The sequence below is a fragment of the Plectropomus leopardus genome, chromosome 18 (genome assembly GCF_026936395.1).
Source record: "Plectropomus leopardus strain MGB_pleo_1.0 chromosome 18, ASM2693639v1, whole genome shotgun sequence".
NCBI lineage: Eukaryota > Metazoa > Chordata > Actinopteri > Perciformes > Serranidae > Plectropomus > Plectropomus leopardus.
In genome coordinates, this window is record NC_142193.1 from 6,095,085 (window position 1) to 6,112,986 (window position 17,902).

General features: G+C 35.5%; 1 protein-coding gene across 1 annotated transcript in view; it reads right to left on the minus strand.

The window, feature by feature from the left end:
- The window catches only part of LOC121956206 (xylosyltransferase 1-like), a 63,809-nt gene that overhangs the window by 15,401 nt on the left and 30,506 nt on the right, over positions 1-17,902 (minus strand). Inside the window, exons 9-10 of the mRNA XM_088091017.1 lie at positions 12,030-12,225; positions 11,508-11,844 (exon numbers count right to left, since the gene is read on the minus strand). Coding sequence (XP_087947143.1) covers positions 11,508-11,844; positions 12,030-12,225 — 533 coding nt within the window. The remainder of the gene's footprint in view (positions 1-11,507; positions 11,845-12,029; positions 12,226-17,902) is intronic.

Here is a 17,902-nt window from a genome sequence, read left to right on the forward strand (position 1 = left end):
TTTTGTTTTTTTTGGCCATTATTGCACATTTTATTGCTATGGCGTGTCTAAGCACGCTATTTTATGCTGTTTCGAGGTGTTTTCAACTGTTTTTGGGATGGGTCAATTTTGACATTTTTGCCATACTATAGCCTTACTTTTTTGGTCAGATTTTTGACATGCTAGATTTTGGTGTTTGGTGGCATAATTGCACGTTTTATTGCTATGGCGTGTCTAAGCACGCTATTTCATGCTGTTTTGAGGTGTTTTCAACTGTTTTGGGACGGGTCAAATTTTGACATTTTCGCCATACTATAGCCTTGCTTTTTTGGTCAGATTTTTGACATGCTAGATTTTGTTGTTTTTGGCCATAATTGCACGTTTTAATATTATGGCGTGCCTGAGCATGCTATTTTATGCTGTTTTGAGGTGTTTTCAACTGATTTTGGGAAGGGTCAAATTTTGACATTTTCGCCATACTATAGCCTTGCTTTTTTGGTCAGATTTTTGACATGCTAGATTTTGTTGTTTTTGGCCATAATGGCACGTTTTATTGCTATGGCGTGCCTGAGCATGCTATTTTATGCTGTTTTGAGGTGTTTTCAACTGTTTTTGGGATGGGTCAAATTTTGACATTTTTGCCATACTTTCGCCTTGCTGTTTTCTTCAAATTTTTGACAGCCTAGATTTAGCTGTTTTTGGCCATAATTGCACGTTTTAATGTTATGGTGTGCTTGAGCACGCTAGTTTATGCTGTTTTGAGGTGTTTTCAAACGTTTTTGGGACGGGTCAAATTTTGACACATTTGCCATACTATAGCCTTGCTTTTTTGGTCAGATTTTTGACATGCAAGATTATGTTTTTTTTGGCCATAATTGCACGTTTCATTGCTTTGGCGTGCCGAACCACGCTATTTTATGCTGTTTTGAGGTGTTTTCAACTGTTTTTGGGACGGGTCACATTTTGACATTTTTGCCATACTATAGCCTTGCTTTTTTGGTCAGATTTTTGACATGCTAGATTTTGGTGTTTGGTGGCATAATTGCACGTTTTATTGCTATGGCGTGTCTAAGCATGCTATTTTATGCTGTTTTGAGGTGTTTTCAACTGTTTTTGGGACGGGTCAAATTTTGACATTTTTGCCATACTATAGCCTTGCTCTTTGGTCAGATTTTTGACATCCTAGATTTTGGTGTTTGGTGGCATAATTGCACGTTTTATTGCTATGGCGTGTCTAAGCATGCTATTTTATGTGCTTTTGAGGTGTTTTCAACTGTTTTTGGGACGGGTCAATTTTGACATTTTTGCCATACTATAGCCTTGCTTTTTTGGTCAGATTTTTGACATGCTAGATTTTGTTGTTTTTGGCCATAATTGCACGTTTTATTGCTATGGCGTGCCTGAGCATGCTATTTTATGCTGTTTTGAGGTGTTTTCAACTGTTTTTGGGATGGGTCAAATTTTGACATTTTTGCCATACTATAGCCTTGCTGTTTTCTTCAAATTTTTGACAGCCTAGATTTAGCTGCTTTTGGCCATAATTGCACGTTTTAATGTTATGGTGTGCTTGAGCACGCTAGTTTATGCTGTTTTGAGGTGTTTTCAAACGTTTTTTGGGATCGGTCAAATTTTGACACATTTGCCATACTATAGCCTTACTTTTTTGGTCTGATTTTTGACATGCAAGATTATGGTTTTTTTGGCCATAATTGCACGTTTCATTGCTTTGGCGTGCCGAAGCACGCTATTTTATGCTGTTTTGAGGTGTTTTCAACTGTTTTTGGGACGGGTCACATTTTGACATTTTTGCCATACTATAGCCTTGCTTTTTTGGTCAGATTTTTGACATGCTAGATTTTGTTTTTTTTGGTCATAATTACACGTTTTATTGCTATGGCGTGTCTAAGCACACTATTCTATGTGCTTTTGAGGTGTTTTCAACTGTTTTTGGGACGGTTCAAATTTTGACATTTTTGCCATACTATAGCCTTACTTTTTTGGTCAGATTTTTGACATGCTAGATTTTGTTTTTTTTGGCCATAATTGCACGTTTTATTGCTATGGCGTGCCTGAGCATGCTATTTTATGCTGTTTTGAGGTGTTTTCAACTGTTTTTGGGATGGGTCAAATTTTGACATTTTTGCCATACTATAGCCTTGCTGTTTTCTTCAAATTTTTGACAGCCTAGATTTAGCTGTTTTTGGCCATAATTGCACGTTTTAATGTTATGGTGTGCTTGAGCACGCTAGTTTATGCTGTTTTGAGGTGTTTTCAAACGTTTTTGGGACGGGTCAAATTTTGACACATTTGCCATACTATAGCCTTACTTTTTTGGTCAGATTTTTGACATGCTAGATTATGGTTTTTTTGGCCATAATTGCACGTTTATTGCTTTACGTGCTAGCACGCTATTTTATGCTGTTTTGAGGTGTTTTCAACTGTTTTTGGGACGGGTCACATTTTGACATTTTTGCCATACTATAGCCTTGCTTTTTTGGTCAGATTTTTGACATGCTAGATTTTGTTTTTTTGGTCATAATTACACGTTTTATTGCTATGGCGTGTCTAAGCACACTATTCTATGTGCTTTTGAGGTGTTTTCAACTGTTTTTGGGACGGTTCAAATTTTGACATTTTTGCCATACTATAGCCTTACTTTTTTGGTCAGATTTTTGACATGCTAGATTTTGGTTTTTTTGGCCATTATTGCACGTTTTAATGTTATGGTGTGCTTGAGCACGCTAGTTTATGCTGTTTTGAGGTGTTTTCAAACGTTTTTGGGACGGGTCAAATTTTGACACATTTGCCATACTATAGCCTTGCTTTTTTGGTCAGATTTTTGACATGCAAGATTATGGTTTTTTTGGCCATAATTGCACGTTTCATTGCTTTGGCGTGCCGAAGCACGCTATTTTATGCTGTTTTGAGGTGTTTTCAACTGTTTTTGGGACGGGTCACATTTTGACATTTTGCCATACTATAGCCTTGCTTTTTTGGTCAGATTTTTGACATGCTAGATTTTGTTTTTTTTGGTCATAATTACACGTTTTATTGCTATGGCGTGTCTAAGCACGCTATTCTATGTGCTTTTGAGGTGTTTTCAACTGTTTTTGGGACGGTTCAAATTTTGACATTTTTGCCATACTATAGCCTTACTTTTTTGGTCAGATTTTTGACATGCTAGATTTTGGTTTTTTTGGCCATTATTGCACATTTTATTGCTATGGCGTGTCTAAGCACGCTATTTTATGCTGTTTCGAGGTGTTTTCAACTGTTTTTGGGATGGGTCAATTTTGACATTTTTGCCATACTATAGCCTTGCTTTTTTGGACAGATTTTTGACATGCTAGATTTTGGTGTTTGGTGGCATAATTGCACGTTTTATTGCTATGGCGTGTCTAAGCATGCTATTTTATGCTGTTTTGAGGTGTTTTCAACTGTTTTTGGGACGGGTCAAATTTTGACATTTTTGCCATACTATAGCCTTGCTCTTTGGTCAGATTTTTGACATCCTAGATTTTGGTGTTTGGTGGCATAATTGCACGTTTTATTGCTATGGCGTGTCTAAGCATGCTATTTTATGTGCTTTTGAGGTGTTTTCAACTGTTTTTGGGACGGGTCAATTTTGACATTTTTGCCATACTATAGCCTTGCTTTTTTGGTCAGATTTTTGACATGCTAGATTTTGTTGTTTTTGGCCATAATTGCACGTTTTATTGCTATGGCGTGCCTGAGCATGCTATTTTATGCTGTTTTGAGGTGTTTTCAACTGTTTTTGGGATGGGTCAAATTTTGACATTTTTGCCATACTATAGCCTTGCTGTTTTCTTCAAATTTTTGACAGCCTAGATTTAGCTGCTTTTGGCCATAATTGCACGTTTTAATGTTATGGTGTGCTTGAGCACGCTAGTTTATGCTGTTTTGAGGTGTTTTCAAACGTTTTTGGGACGGGTCAAATTTTGACACATTTGCCATACTATAGCCTTACTTTTTTGGTCTGATTTTTGACATGCAAGATTATGGTTTTTTTGGCCATAATTGCACGTTTCATTGCTTTGGCGTGCCGAAGCACGCTATTTTATGCTGTTTTGAGGTGTTTTCAACTGTTTTTGGGACGGGTCACATTTTGACATTTTTGCCATACTATAGCCTTGCTTTTTTGGTCAGATTTTTGACATGCTAGATTTTGTTTTTTTTGGTCATAATTACACGTTTTATTGCTATGGCGTGTCTAAGCACACTATTCTATGTGCTTTTGAGGTGTTTTCAACTGTTTTTGGGACGGTTCAAATTTTGACATTTTTGCCATACTATAGCCTTACTTTTTTGGTCAGATTTTTGACATGCTAGATTTTGTTTTTTTTGGCCATAATTGCACGTTTTATTGCTATGGCGTGCCTGAGCATGCTATTTTATGCTGTTTTGAGGTGTTTTCAACTGTTTTTGGGATGGGTCAAATTTTGACATTTTTGCCATACTATAGCCTTGCTGTTTTCTTCAAATTTTTGACAGCCTAGATTTAGCTGTTTTTGGCCATAATTGCACGTTTTAATGTTATGGTGTGCTTGAGCACGCTAGTTTATGCTGTTTTGAGGTGTTTTCAAACGTTTTTGGGACGGGTCAAATTTTGACACATTTGCCATACTATAGCCTTACTTTTTTGGTCAGATTTTTGACATGCAAGATTATGGTTTTTTTGGCCATAATTGCACGTTTCATTGCTTTGGCGTGCCGAAGCACGCTATTTTATGCTGTTTTGAGGTGTTTTCAACTGTTTTTGGGACGGGTCACATTTTGACATTTTTGCCATACTATAGCCTTGCTTTTTTGGTCAGATTTTTGACATGCTAGATTTTGTTTTTTTTGGTCATAATTACACGTTTTATTGCTATGGCGTGTCTAAGCACACTATTCTATGTGCTTTTGAGATGTTTTCAACTGTTTTTGGGACGGTTCAAATTTTGACATTTTTGCCATACTATAGCCTTACTTTTTTGGTCAGATTTTTGACATGCTAGATTTTGTTTTTTTTTGGCCATTATTGCACGGTTTAATGTTATGGTGTGCTTGAGCACGCTAGTTTATGCTGTTTTGAGGTGTTTTCAAACGTTTTTGGGACGGGTCAAATTTTGACACATTTGCCATACTATAGCCTTGCTTTTTGGTCAGATTTTGACATGCAAGATTATGTTTTTTTTGGCCATAATTGCACGTTTCATTGCTTTGGCGTGCCGAACCACGCTATTTTATGCTGTTTTGAGGTGTTTTCAACTGTTTTTGGGACGGGTCACATTTTGACATTTTTGCCATACTATAGCCTTGCTTTTTTGGTCAGATTTTTGACATGCTAGATTTTGTTTTTTTTGGTCATAATTACATGTTTTATTGCTATGGCGTGTCTAAGCACGCTATTCTATGTGCTTTTGAGGTGTTTTCAACTGTTTTTGGGACGGTTCAAATTTTGACATTTTCGCCATACTATAGCCTTGCTTTTATGGTCAGATTTTTGACATGCTAGATTTTGTTTTTTTCTGGCCATAATTGCACATTTTATTGCTATGGCGTGTCTAAGCAGGCTATTTTATGCTGTTTCGAGGTGTTTTCAACTGTTTTTGGGATGGGTCAATTTTGACATTTTTGCCATACTATAGCCTTGCTTTTTTGGACAGATTTTTGACATGCTAGATTTTGGTGTTTGGTGGCATAATTGCATGTTTTATTGCTATGGCGTGTCTAAGCATGCTATTTTATGCTGTTTTGAGGTGTTTTCAACTGTTTTTGGGACGGGTCAAATTTTGACATTTTTGCCATACTATAGCCTTGCTCTTTGGTCAGATTTTTGACATCCTAGATTTTGGTGTTTGGTGGCATAATTGCACGTTTTATTGCTATGGCGTGTCTAAGCATGCTATTTTATGTGCTTTTGAGGTGTTTTCAACTGTTTTTGGGACGGGTCAATTTTGACATTTTTGCCATACTATAGCCTTGCTTTTTTGGTCAGATTTTTGACATGCTAGATTTTGTTGTTTTTGGCCATAATTGCACGTTTTATTGCTATGGCGTGCCTGAGCATGCTATTTTATGCTGTTTTGAGGTGTTTTCAACTGTTTTTGGGATGGGTCAAATTTTGACATTTTTGCCATACTATAGCCTTGCTGTTTTCTTCAAATTTTTGACAGCCTAGATTTAGCTGCTTTTGGCCATAATTGCACGTTTTAATGTTATGGTGTGCTTGAGCACGCTAGTTTATGCTGTTTTGAGGTGTTTTCAAACGTTTTTGGGACGGGTCAAATTTTGACACATTTGCCATACTATAGCCTTACTTTTTTGGTCTGATTTTTGACATGCAAGATTATGGTTTTTTTGGCCATAATTGCACGTTTCATTGCTTTGGCGTGCCGAAGCACGCTATTTTATGCTGTTTTGAGGTGTTTTCAACTGTTTTTGGGACGGGTCACATTTTGACATTTTTGCCATACTATAGCCTTGCTTTTTTGGTCAGATTTTTGACATGCTAGATTTTGTTTTTTTTGGTCATAATTACACGTTTTATTGCTATGGCGTGTCTAAGCACACTATTCTATGTGCTTTTGAGGTGTTTTCAACTGTTTTTGGGACGGTTCAAATTTTGACATTTTTGCCATACTATAGCCTTACTTTTTTGGTCAGATTTTTGACATGCTAGATTTTGGTTTTTTTGGCCATTATTGCACATTTTATTGCTATGGCGTGTCTAAGCACGCTATTTTATGCTGTTTCGAGGTGTTTTCAACTGTTTTTGGGACGGGTCAAATTTTGACATTTTTGCCATACTATAGCCTTGCTCTTTGGTCAGATTTTTGACATCCTAGATTTTGGTGTTTGGTGGCATAATTGCACGTTTTATTGCTATGGCGTGTCTAAGCATGCTATTTTATGTGCTTTTGAGGTGTTTTCAACTGTTTTTGGGACGGGTCAATTTTGACATTTTTGCCATACTATAGCCTTGCTTTTTTGGTCAGATTTTTGACATGCTAGATTTTGTTGTTTTTGGCCATAATTGCACGTTTTATTGCTATGGCGTGCCTGAGCATGCTATTTTATGCTGTTTTGAGGTGTTTTCAACTGTTTTTGGGATGGGTCAAATTTTGACATTTTTGCCATACTATAGCCTTACTTTTTTGGTCAGATTTTTGACATGCTAGATTTTGGTTTTTTTGGCCATTATTGCACATTTTATTGCTATGGCGTGTCTAAGCACGCTATTTTATGCTGTTTCGAGGTGTTTTCAACTGTTTTTGGGATGGGTCAATTTTGACATTTTTGCCATACTATAGCCTTGCTTTTTTGGTCAGATTTTTGACATGCTAGATTTTGTTTTTTTTGGCCATAATTGCACGTTTTATTGCTATGGCGTGTCTAAGTACGCTATTTTATGCTGTTTTGAGGTGTTTTCAACTGTTTTTGGGACGGGTCAAATTTTGACATTTTTGCCATACTATAGCCTTGCTGTTTTTTTCAAATTTTTGACATGCTAGAGTTTGGTGTTTGGTGGCATAATTGCACGTTTTAATGCTATGGGGTGCCTGAGCATGCTATTTTATGCTGTTTTGAGGTGTTTTCAACTGTTTTTGGGACGGGTCACATTTTGACATTTTTGCCATACTGTAGCCTTGCTTTTTTGGTCAGATTTTTGACATGCTAGATTTTGGTGTTTTTGGCCATAACTGCATGTTTTATTGCTATGGCATGTCTATGCACACTATTTTATGCTGTTTCGAGGTGTTTTCAACTGTTTTTGGGACGAGTCAAATTTTGACATTTTTGCCATACTATAGCCTTGCTTTTTTGGTCAGATTTTTGACATGCTAGATTTTGTTGTTTTTGGCCATAATTGCACATTTTATTGCTATGGCGTGTCTAAGCACGCTATTTTATGCTGTTTTGAGGTGTTTTCAACTGTTTTTGGGACGGGTCAAATTTTGACATTTTTGCCATACTATAGCCTTGCTGTTTTTTTCAAATTTTTGACATCCTAGATTTTGTTGTTTTTGGCCATAATTGCACGTTTTAATGCTATGGGGTGCCTGAGCATGCTATTTTATGCTGTTTTGAGGTGTTTTGAACTGATTTTGGGACGGGTCAATTTTGACATTTTTGCCATACTACAGCCTTGCTTTTTTGGTCAGATTTTTGACATGCTAGAGTTTGGTGTTTGGTGGCATAATTGCACGTTTTATTGCTATGGCGTGTCTAAGCACGCTATTTCATGCTGTTTTGAGGTGTTTTCAAGTGTTTTTGGGACGGGTCAAATTTTGACATTTTTGCCATACTATAGCCTTGCTTTTTTGGTCAGATCTTTGACATGCTAGATTTAGTTTTTTTTTGGCCATAATTGCACATTTTATTGCTATGGCGTGTCTAAGCACACTATTTTATGCTGTTTTGAGGTATTTTCAACTGTTTTTGGGATGGGTCAAATTTTGACATTTTTGCCATACTATAGCCTTGCTATTTTCTTGAAATTTTTGACATGCTAGATTTTGTTGTTTTTGGCCATAATTGCACGTTTTATTGCTATGGCGTGCTTGAGCATGCTATTTTATGCTGTTTTGAGGTGTTTTCAACTGTTTTTGGGACGGGTCACATTTTGACATTTTTGCCATACTATAGCCTTGCTTTTTTGGTCAGATTTTTGACATGCTAGATTTTGTTCTTTTTGGCCATAATTGCACGTTTTAATGCTATGGCGTGTCTAAGCACGCTATTTCATGCTGTTTTGAGGTGTTTTCAGCTGTTTTTTGGACATGTCACATTTTGGCATTTTTAGCCATACTATAGCCTTGCCTTCTCGATTATTTTATCAACACGCAAAAATATGGTGTTTTTGGACTTTTTAACGACATTCTTTGCTATGGTGTGTCTTGGCATGCTATTTAATGCTGTTTTAAAGTGTTTTAAAGTGTTTTTGGGACATGTCATTTTTTTAAATTTTTGCCCACACTACAGCCTTGCCTTCTCGGTTATTTTTTCAACATGCAAAACTATGATATTTTTGGACTTTCTTTGCAAAATTCTTTGCTATGGCATGTCTTGGCGTGCTATTTTATGGTATTTTAAAGGGTTTTCAGCTGGTTTTGGGACATGTTATATTTCGACATTTTTAGCCATACTATAACCTCGCCTTTTTGATCATTTTTTCAACATGCAATATTGAAAAAATACACCAATATTTTGGTGTTTTTGGCTGTTTTTGCATATTTCTATGTTATGGCATTTATCTGCATGCTATTTTATGATGTTTGAAAGTGTTTTCAGCTGTTTTTGGGAAACGTCACATTTTGAAATTTTTGTCCATACTATAGCCTTGCCTTCTTGGTCATATTTTCAACATGCATTATTATGGTGTTTTTGGCCATTTTTGTAACATTCCATGCTATGGTGTGTTTCTCCAAGCTATTTTAGCTGTTTCGAGGTGTTTTCAGCTGTTATTGAGACAAGTCATATTTTGAAATTGTTAGTCATACTATAGCCTTGCCTTGCTGTCATTTTTCAACCTGCATTATTATGTTTTTTTCTGTTTTATCAAAATTCTATGGCTTGGCGTGACTTGGCATGCTATTTTATGCTGTTTTAAAGTGTTTTCAGCTGTTTTTGAGACATGCCATATCTTGAAATGTTTAGACATTCTACAGCCTTGCCTTCTCGGTTATTTTTTCAACAGGCATTATTATGGTGTTTTATCAGTTTTTAGCAATATATATATAATATATTAATAATATATTCTATATCATGGCGTGGAGTTTTTCCCAACATGTTATTTTATGGTGCTTTTGGCCATTTTTGAAGCGTGTTATGGTATAGCCTCTCTCAGCATGCTATTTTATGAGGTTTAGTTTTTTGGACATGTCATGTTTTGACATTTTTCGCCATTCTATAGTATGGCATCTTGAGGCATTTTTTTGACATGCTATTTTATGGAGTTTGAGGCAATTTTTGCAACATTTTATGCTGTAGTGTCTCTTGGCATGCTATTTCATATGGTATTATGTGGTTTTCAGCTGTTTTTTGGACATATCATATTTCAACATTTTTAGCCATACTATAGTATGGTATTCTGGGTTGTTTTTTGACATGCTTTATTATGGTGTTTTTGGCCGTTTTTGCAACATCCGATGCTGTGGTGTGTCTTGGCATGCTTTGTTATGTGGTTTTATTTGGTTTTTAGCTGTCTTTTAGCTGGACATGTCGTAGAAATTTTTCGACATGCAAAAGTGTGGCATTTTCTGTAGATTTTTTGACATGTCATTCTATGGTGTTTTTGGCCATATTTGCAACATCCTATACTATGGCGTGTCTCGGCATGCTTTTTTATGTGCTTAAATGTGTTTTTCAGGTGTTTTTTGGACATATTTTGACATTTTTCGCCATCCTATGATATGGTATTTTCGGTCGTTTTTTTGACATGCTTTATTATGGTGTTTTTGGACATTTTTGCAATGTCTTATGCTATGTGTGTCTCAGCATACTATTTTATGGGGTTTTCTTTGATTGTTAGCTTTGCCATACAATTGTATGGCATTTTCGTCATCAGCAGATTTCATATTTTGGACAACATACTATAGTATGACTTTTTAGTTATATTTAAGAAGCCATAGCCAATCGTATGTCTGTTTTCATATTTTTGATGTCATGTTATAGTATAATTTTTTTTTGTCATAATTTGTATGTCATACTATACTATGGCTTTTTTTTCATATTTTAGACGACGTACAATAGTATGTCATTCTTTTATATTTTGAATGACATACTATACTATGACTTTTTTTTGTCATATTTTAGACAACATACTATAGTATGACTTTTTTGTCATATTTATACTATATTTATGTTTTTTATAATTTTTTCAACAACAAACTTTATTGTGATATTCTTTATAACTTTCTTTAACAACATTCTATACTCTCATGTTTTATCACTTTTTGGCTGACAAAGTATGCTATGATGATTTTTTTCATACATATACATAATATAATCTAGTGTCTTTCATGATTCTTTAAACGAAAAACTAGAATTACGTTTTTAATATTTTTTTGAATGATAGAACTATGTATGATGTTTTTATCAGTTTTTTCAAGGCATAGTATAGTACACCATGCTATGACAATTTTAGCATCTTTTGAATGACATAATATACTATGACTTTTTTTTCTTCTTCATTTTTTTGAACATCATAGTATAAACTATGACATTTATTTCATTTTTTTCAAGAACATACTATACTATGACGTTTTTATCCCTTTTTGGACATACTATACTATGACCATTTTTGCATTTTTTCATCAACCTACTATATTATGACAGTTTTTGGATCATTTGAATGACATAGCAGACTTTCTCGTTTTTACCATATTTTGGATGACATACTTTACTATGACTTTTTTATCATTTTTTGAACGACACATGTGACATGACATGTTCAACTCCAGCTGAGTGTGTTTTTTAATTGAGTAATGTGTTTTCTCAGGGACAGTGTTCTGATCACTCACCTTGTTGTAGGGGCTGCTGGCGGTGGAACTCGAGCGGAGCCACAATGAAGCTGGTCTGGCCCAGCGGGTTCCAGTGGTGCAACACCCTCAGTGTCCACACGCCAGGTCTCAGTGGTGAGGTCAGTGGGGGCCGGTAGTGAGTAACTTCAGCAGAGGCATCCACAAGGATGTCGTACGTGGCAGCGATGACATTGGTGGGGTCGATCCACACCACAGTGGCTGTCAGGTTGCTTTGGCTTCGGCTCCAGCGCTGCACAGCCACTGGCTCGTCCTTGGGCCCCAGCAGACCCCCCCAGTTCCGGAAGAGACGCTCTTTAGGATCCCAGTCCGCCCCAACCTGAAAAACAGGGATAGTGTCATGATTACTTGATTCGCAGGTTTTTTCTTAAGGGCAGGGATCTATTGTTTATGAATGGGTTAAATATGTATCATATATGTATGTAGTGTCTTACTGTTTTCAATTCTGAAAAAAATAAATAAGAAAAAAATGTATTTTCATGAATATATTAGTGTGTGCCTGACCTGGACATGCTGGAGTCTGTTGCTGGTGTGTGGGGGGCTGGCCAGGGTGAAGTGGTCTTTGGGTGTCACCCAGGTCTCCAGGCTCTCCAGCTGGGCGGAGGCTTGGTTAGTGGCCACATGACGCACCAAGTAGCCCTGGAGCTGGTCTGACAGGAAGTAGAGGTGGACCGACACTGGGTGGCTCATGGCCACATACCTGAGAGAGACACAGACTGTTCTTCAGAATCAATATATTCACCAAATGTAAAACAATATATATTAATAAGAGCTACAAAGTAGATAGAGCATGTCTGGGATAAAACAGGTACTTTGAAAATGCCCTTTCCATCCACACGATGTTAAAGCTCAAGCATTTTACATATAGAAAAAAACTGTCAAGCCCTTGCCAAATGAGATCAATAAATGCTGACTAAACCTATTGCTGTTAGGGAGGATTCTCTTATTTTGAAATATAATAGAGTTGTCTGTGGTGCACTGAAAAAATGCATTACCGCATACTAGGTAGAACAAATACGAACAGAAAGAGGAAGGAGAAACTGGTAAAACAGCAGCAGCGAGGAGAATGGTGTAAGATACAGCGGAAAAATACTGAGACGTATCCAAAAGAAGGCTCTGGAGTGAAAATATAGTATGTCATCAAAAAAAAGATAAAATTGTCATATTATAGTTTGTTGTTCATAAAGTGATAAAATCAGTGTAGTATAGTATGTCTATGTAAATAATTAAAGCGCCAAAATATCGTATGATCGTATGATGAAAAAAGATGAAAATGTCATAGTATAGTATGTCCAAAATATGATGAAAGCATCATAGTAAAGTATATCGTTAAAAAAAATTATGTAAACATCATAGTATAGTATGTCGTTCAAAAAGTTTTAAAAAAGTCATAATATAGTATGTTGTTCAAGAAATGATAAAAACATCAGAGTATAGTATGACATGCAAAAACTGAAAAATACATCATAATATAATATTTCATCCAAAAAGTGATGAAAATGGCATAGTATACCATGCTGTTCACAAAATGATAAAAATGTCAAAGTATATTGTGTCGTTCCCAAAATTATAAGTATGTTATATAGTATGTTGTTGAAAAAATGTTAAAAACGTCATTATATAGTATGTCATCCAAAAACTTAAACAAAGGTCATAGTATAGTATGGCGTTAAAAAAAAAAAAACACCATAGTATAATACATCATGCAAAAACTGATAAATACATCTTAGTATGGTATTTCATCCAAAAAGTGATGAAAATGTCATAGAATTTCATTGAAAAAAACATCAGTACAGTACACTATCTCTTTAGAAAAATGATAAAAAGACTATAGTATAGTATGTCATTTAAAAAAAATGAAAAAAATATAATAGTATAGTTTATCATCCAAAAAACTATAAAAGCATCATAGTATAGTTTGTCGTTCAAAAAATGATAACATTATTAACGTTATAGTATGACGTCCAAAAAAAAAATCACGACAAATGTCATAGTATGTCATTTAAAAAATGATAAAAACGTTTTAGTATAGTAAGTTGTACAAAATATTTAAAAAAAACGTATTATAGTATGTCGTTCAAAAAATGACAAAAAAGGTCATACCATTGTTTGTCGCTAAAAAAGTAATAATATAGTGTATTGTTCAAAAATGATGAAAATGTTATAGTATAGTATCTCGTCCAAAATATGGTTAAAACGTCTTAGTACAGTATGTTGTTGAAAAAGTGATAAAAACATTGTAGTATAGTATGTCTACGTAAATAATTAAAGCGCCATAATATAGTACGTTAAAAAAAAGATGAAAATGTCATAACATAGTATGTTGTTCAAAATATGATGAAAGCGTCATAGTATAGCTTGTTGTCCAACACTGACAAAATTGTCACAGTGGAAAAAAGGATAAAGTCAAAGTATAGTATGTTGTGGAAAAAATGATAAAAATATTTGTGTAGTTTGTCATTAAAAATATAATGAAAATATCATAGTATAGTATGTCATCCAAAAAACTACAAAAAAACAAAAAATGATAAAAATGTCATAGAATTGTATGTCGTCTAAAAAAAATCATAAAAGCAACATAGTATAGTATGTGATTTAAAAATTTATATAAACGTCATAGTATAGTATGTCTTTCAAAAATGATTAAAACATCATATTGTGGTACCTCATACAAAAACTGATAAATATGTCATGGTATTGTATGTCATCCAAAAAGTGTTGAAAATGTCATAGCATAGCATGTTGTCCAAAAAATTATAAAAACATCATAGCATAGTATGTCCTTCAAAGATTTTTAAAAACAAAAAAATGATAAAAACGTCATAGGATTGTATGTCTTTGAAAAAGTGAAAAAAGCTTATAGTATACTTTGTTGTCCAAAGATAGATAATAATGTCATAGTATAGTATGTTCAAAGTTGTTCATGAATGAAAAAAATCTTGAAAATGCAAAATAAAATGGTATAGTACACAATGTCTAGTCTAATGTATAGTACATGTGTCTAAAGAAAAAAAAATACCATGTATCTCATAAAGTTGATAAAAATCATACAAATCAGAAAAAGTGATAGGACAGTCTGTCTTAAAAATGGAAAAAGGCAAAAAAAAAAGTTTTAGTACAGTATGTCAGAAAAGTTTTGGTGTGTGAAGTCACAACACATAAAAAGTCTAGTGTGTCATATGTCATAGTATGTCATAACATCATAGTTTAGTATTTTTTTAAGTCAAAATGTGTCATAAAAATGGAAATGAAAGTCATCATATAGTATTTCCTAAAAATCAGAAAACAAACATTGTATAGTATGTCATTAAAAAAAAAAAGAAAAATCAGTCACAATGCCTCCAATCACAGCTATCACAGCGTAGAGCCATTTAAACGTCATAAAATTACACATACAACCCCTCTAGACAAATACACATATTAAAAACAAGCTACAAAATGCAATACCTGATCAGCTGCACTGCAACATCAAATAAATGATCACAGAGAATCACAAGTCTGACTTGAGGAAATGCAGTAACAGACCCTTTTTGTTAAAGTTCTGACTTTGCACAAACACACTGCTTCCAAACTGGTTGCCGTGATGCGGGGCACAAGTTTCCAAAGCAAAAGATGAAGAAGAGATTTCACTGTTTTCACTGTGTACTAATGTGACTTGAACCATGTTTCAAAAACACGAGTGTGTATGTGGTCTGAGATGTAGCCTGACTGAAATCACAGGTTGAAGGGAACAGACTAGTCCTGTTTTAACTTCCCCCCTCATCTCCCCCTTCACACACACTTCCCATAATGCTGCCCCCACCCATTCTAGCCACCAATCCCCACCCGAACTCCAACAAGCACCTCCTTGTACCTACTGTGGGTCTCCATCCCCCACAAACACACACAGAAATACACACTGCTGGAAAAATCCAGTCTGCGCAGACACTGTAGGCTGATTGTACCCCAGGACAAGCTGGCGTTATCTTTATATTTAATTTGGACTCACAAACACCAGTGGTGGTGAGTTTAGTGGAAAGACACATTTCATCGTCCTTGCTCCCCTCAGACACTGATTGTGCAGTTTCTCTGTAAGCCAAAATTTACTGATCCAACCACAAGATATAGAGATACAGAGCACCCTCACTACGCTCATGACGGATGAGGACTCTACATGGCTTTTAACAGAAACAGTTTCAGCGCAGACTTTTGTTCTCACAACTGAAGTTCGCCTTATTTGGGCCAAACTTGTTCACACTTACAGAAAAACCAAGAGCTTTAAACATGAAGTCACAAGGACACAGGTAACTGTTCATTCATCTTCGCTGAGTTTGGAGTATAGCAGTTAATAATCAAGATAGCAAGCGGACCCTAATAATAGTGTCAGTCGGAGAAAAAAATAAAAGGAGATGTCTTGTATCATAGATCATTCAAAACAAGCCTGTTTGGAAAGGGCCGATTGCTTGGCCTGTGGTTTTCTCAAGAACCAAATATATACAATACTATGGCTTTTTCCTTTGCAATTTAAGTTTGTGACATGCAACACTATTATGTTCTTTTTGTATTTTTATAACATACTATACTATGACTTTTTTTCATTTTTATAACATAACACACTAAAGCATTTGTTTTACACACTATACTATGATGGTTTTTTTTTTACAGATACACTATGACTTTCTCTCTGATTTTTATGGCATACTTTAGGATGATTCTCTTTTTTGCATTTTTAAGACATAATATACTTTTTTTTCATATTATTATGGCAAACTATAGTATGACTTTTTTCTTTATTTTTATGACACTATAGTATGACGTTCTGGCATTCTGATGATATACTATACTGTGATGTTTTTTTATTTTTGCATTTTTAAGACAGTATGGGATGTTTATTGTTGCATTTTTATGACATGCTATACAATTTGTTGCTTTTTGATGACACAATGTTTTTTTTAAAGACATATAATAATTTTACACCTATCGTTAATGTAATATAACATGCATCTGTTTCCACTTTTGCTTTGCATCTCTCCCCGTCTCCCCCTCTCTCTTTCACTTTTTGTATTTCAACCGTTAATTACATCTATTGCTCGTCTTACCGTCCTGGATGAGGGATCCCTCATCATCCTCTGCCGCTCTTCCTGAGGCCCCCCCCTTTCTTCCACAAAACACAACCAGAGAAGGGCTGAGCACCAGCCAAGACAACTCTTCATAACAGAGGGTACTGCATCCACATCTATTCAGAGTGCTGATGGAACCAAGGTGAGTAAGTTTAAAAATGCATGCAAATATGCAAATGAAAACAGGATTTTTCTTTTTGCCCTGACAATCCCAAAAAAGCAAGCGAAAAATCTTGATTAAAAACTCCCTGAATTCTTTCAATAACACAAGAACCACATAGCCGTAGTGTAAACGCTAATGCATCCTGATGCACCCAGACAAGGACCACACCATCAATGTGGAATTTGGTGGTTGTTTTGGTGACGACTAAGTGTTGCATAACTGTCTAATAGATTTAAAAACATTTAACAACACCAGCTCCCTGAGTTTCAAGTCATTCTGCAACAAATTCCAGGCTAAGGTTGAAGAATACCCCAAAAGCCCTTTACCTAATTTCTGTCCTAGTGTTTGAGACAGAGAGCATAAAGAGAACGCAGTGAATACTATCCAGTACTTTTCTACGTGATGAAATCACAGAGGTAGTGTGGGACCAGGCCAAGAATTTTCTTATATAAAGGTGAACCAATATAAGAGCCTACAGATTGCCAGAATAGACCATCCTACCCAAAAGTACAACTCAGTGGTGAGCCAGAGCTTTACAATTTGTAATAAAGCTCAAGGAGGCCTGGTAAGCTGCATCATCCATATGGAGACACTGAGCGGAGGCAGGCATTTACAAAAGACCACTATAGTCCAACACAGGTAAAAAAGTTGCAGCAACAAGATGTTTTTTTACACTGAAAGAAAAACACAAAAACATGAACATAAAAACACAGTTTTAGCCTCAGCTTTTTTACAAGGTGCAACACGTGGTTTAAAATTCAGGGAGTCATCAATCAAAATACCCAGGTATTTGTAAAAGTTGACAGCCTCTATCTCTTTCCCATACACAGCGACCACCACAGGTACATTCTGTGACCAAGTCTTTTAGTTGCTAAACAACATGAGCTTAGTCTAATGTGCATTTAGAACAAGTTTCAGTGTATGCAGTGCAAATATTCAACGGCGCGCAAAAGAATTGCTGTGCAGCAATAAACAACAGTGTCATCAGCACAAAAATGGAAGCTAGCATTGGAAATATTTTGACCTAGACAATTCACAGAAACAGTAAATAAAAGTGAACCTAATACAGAGCCCTGTGGCACACCCTTGTGGACAGATATAATATCAAAGCATAG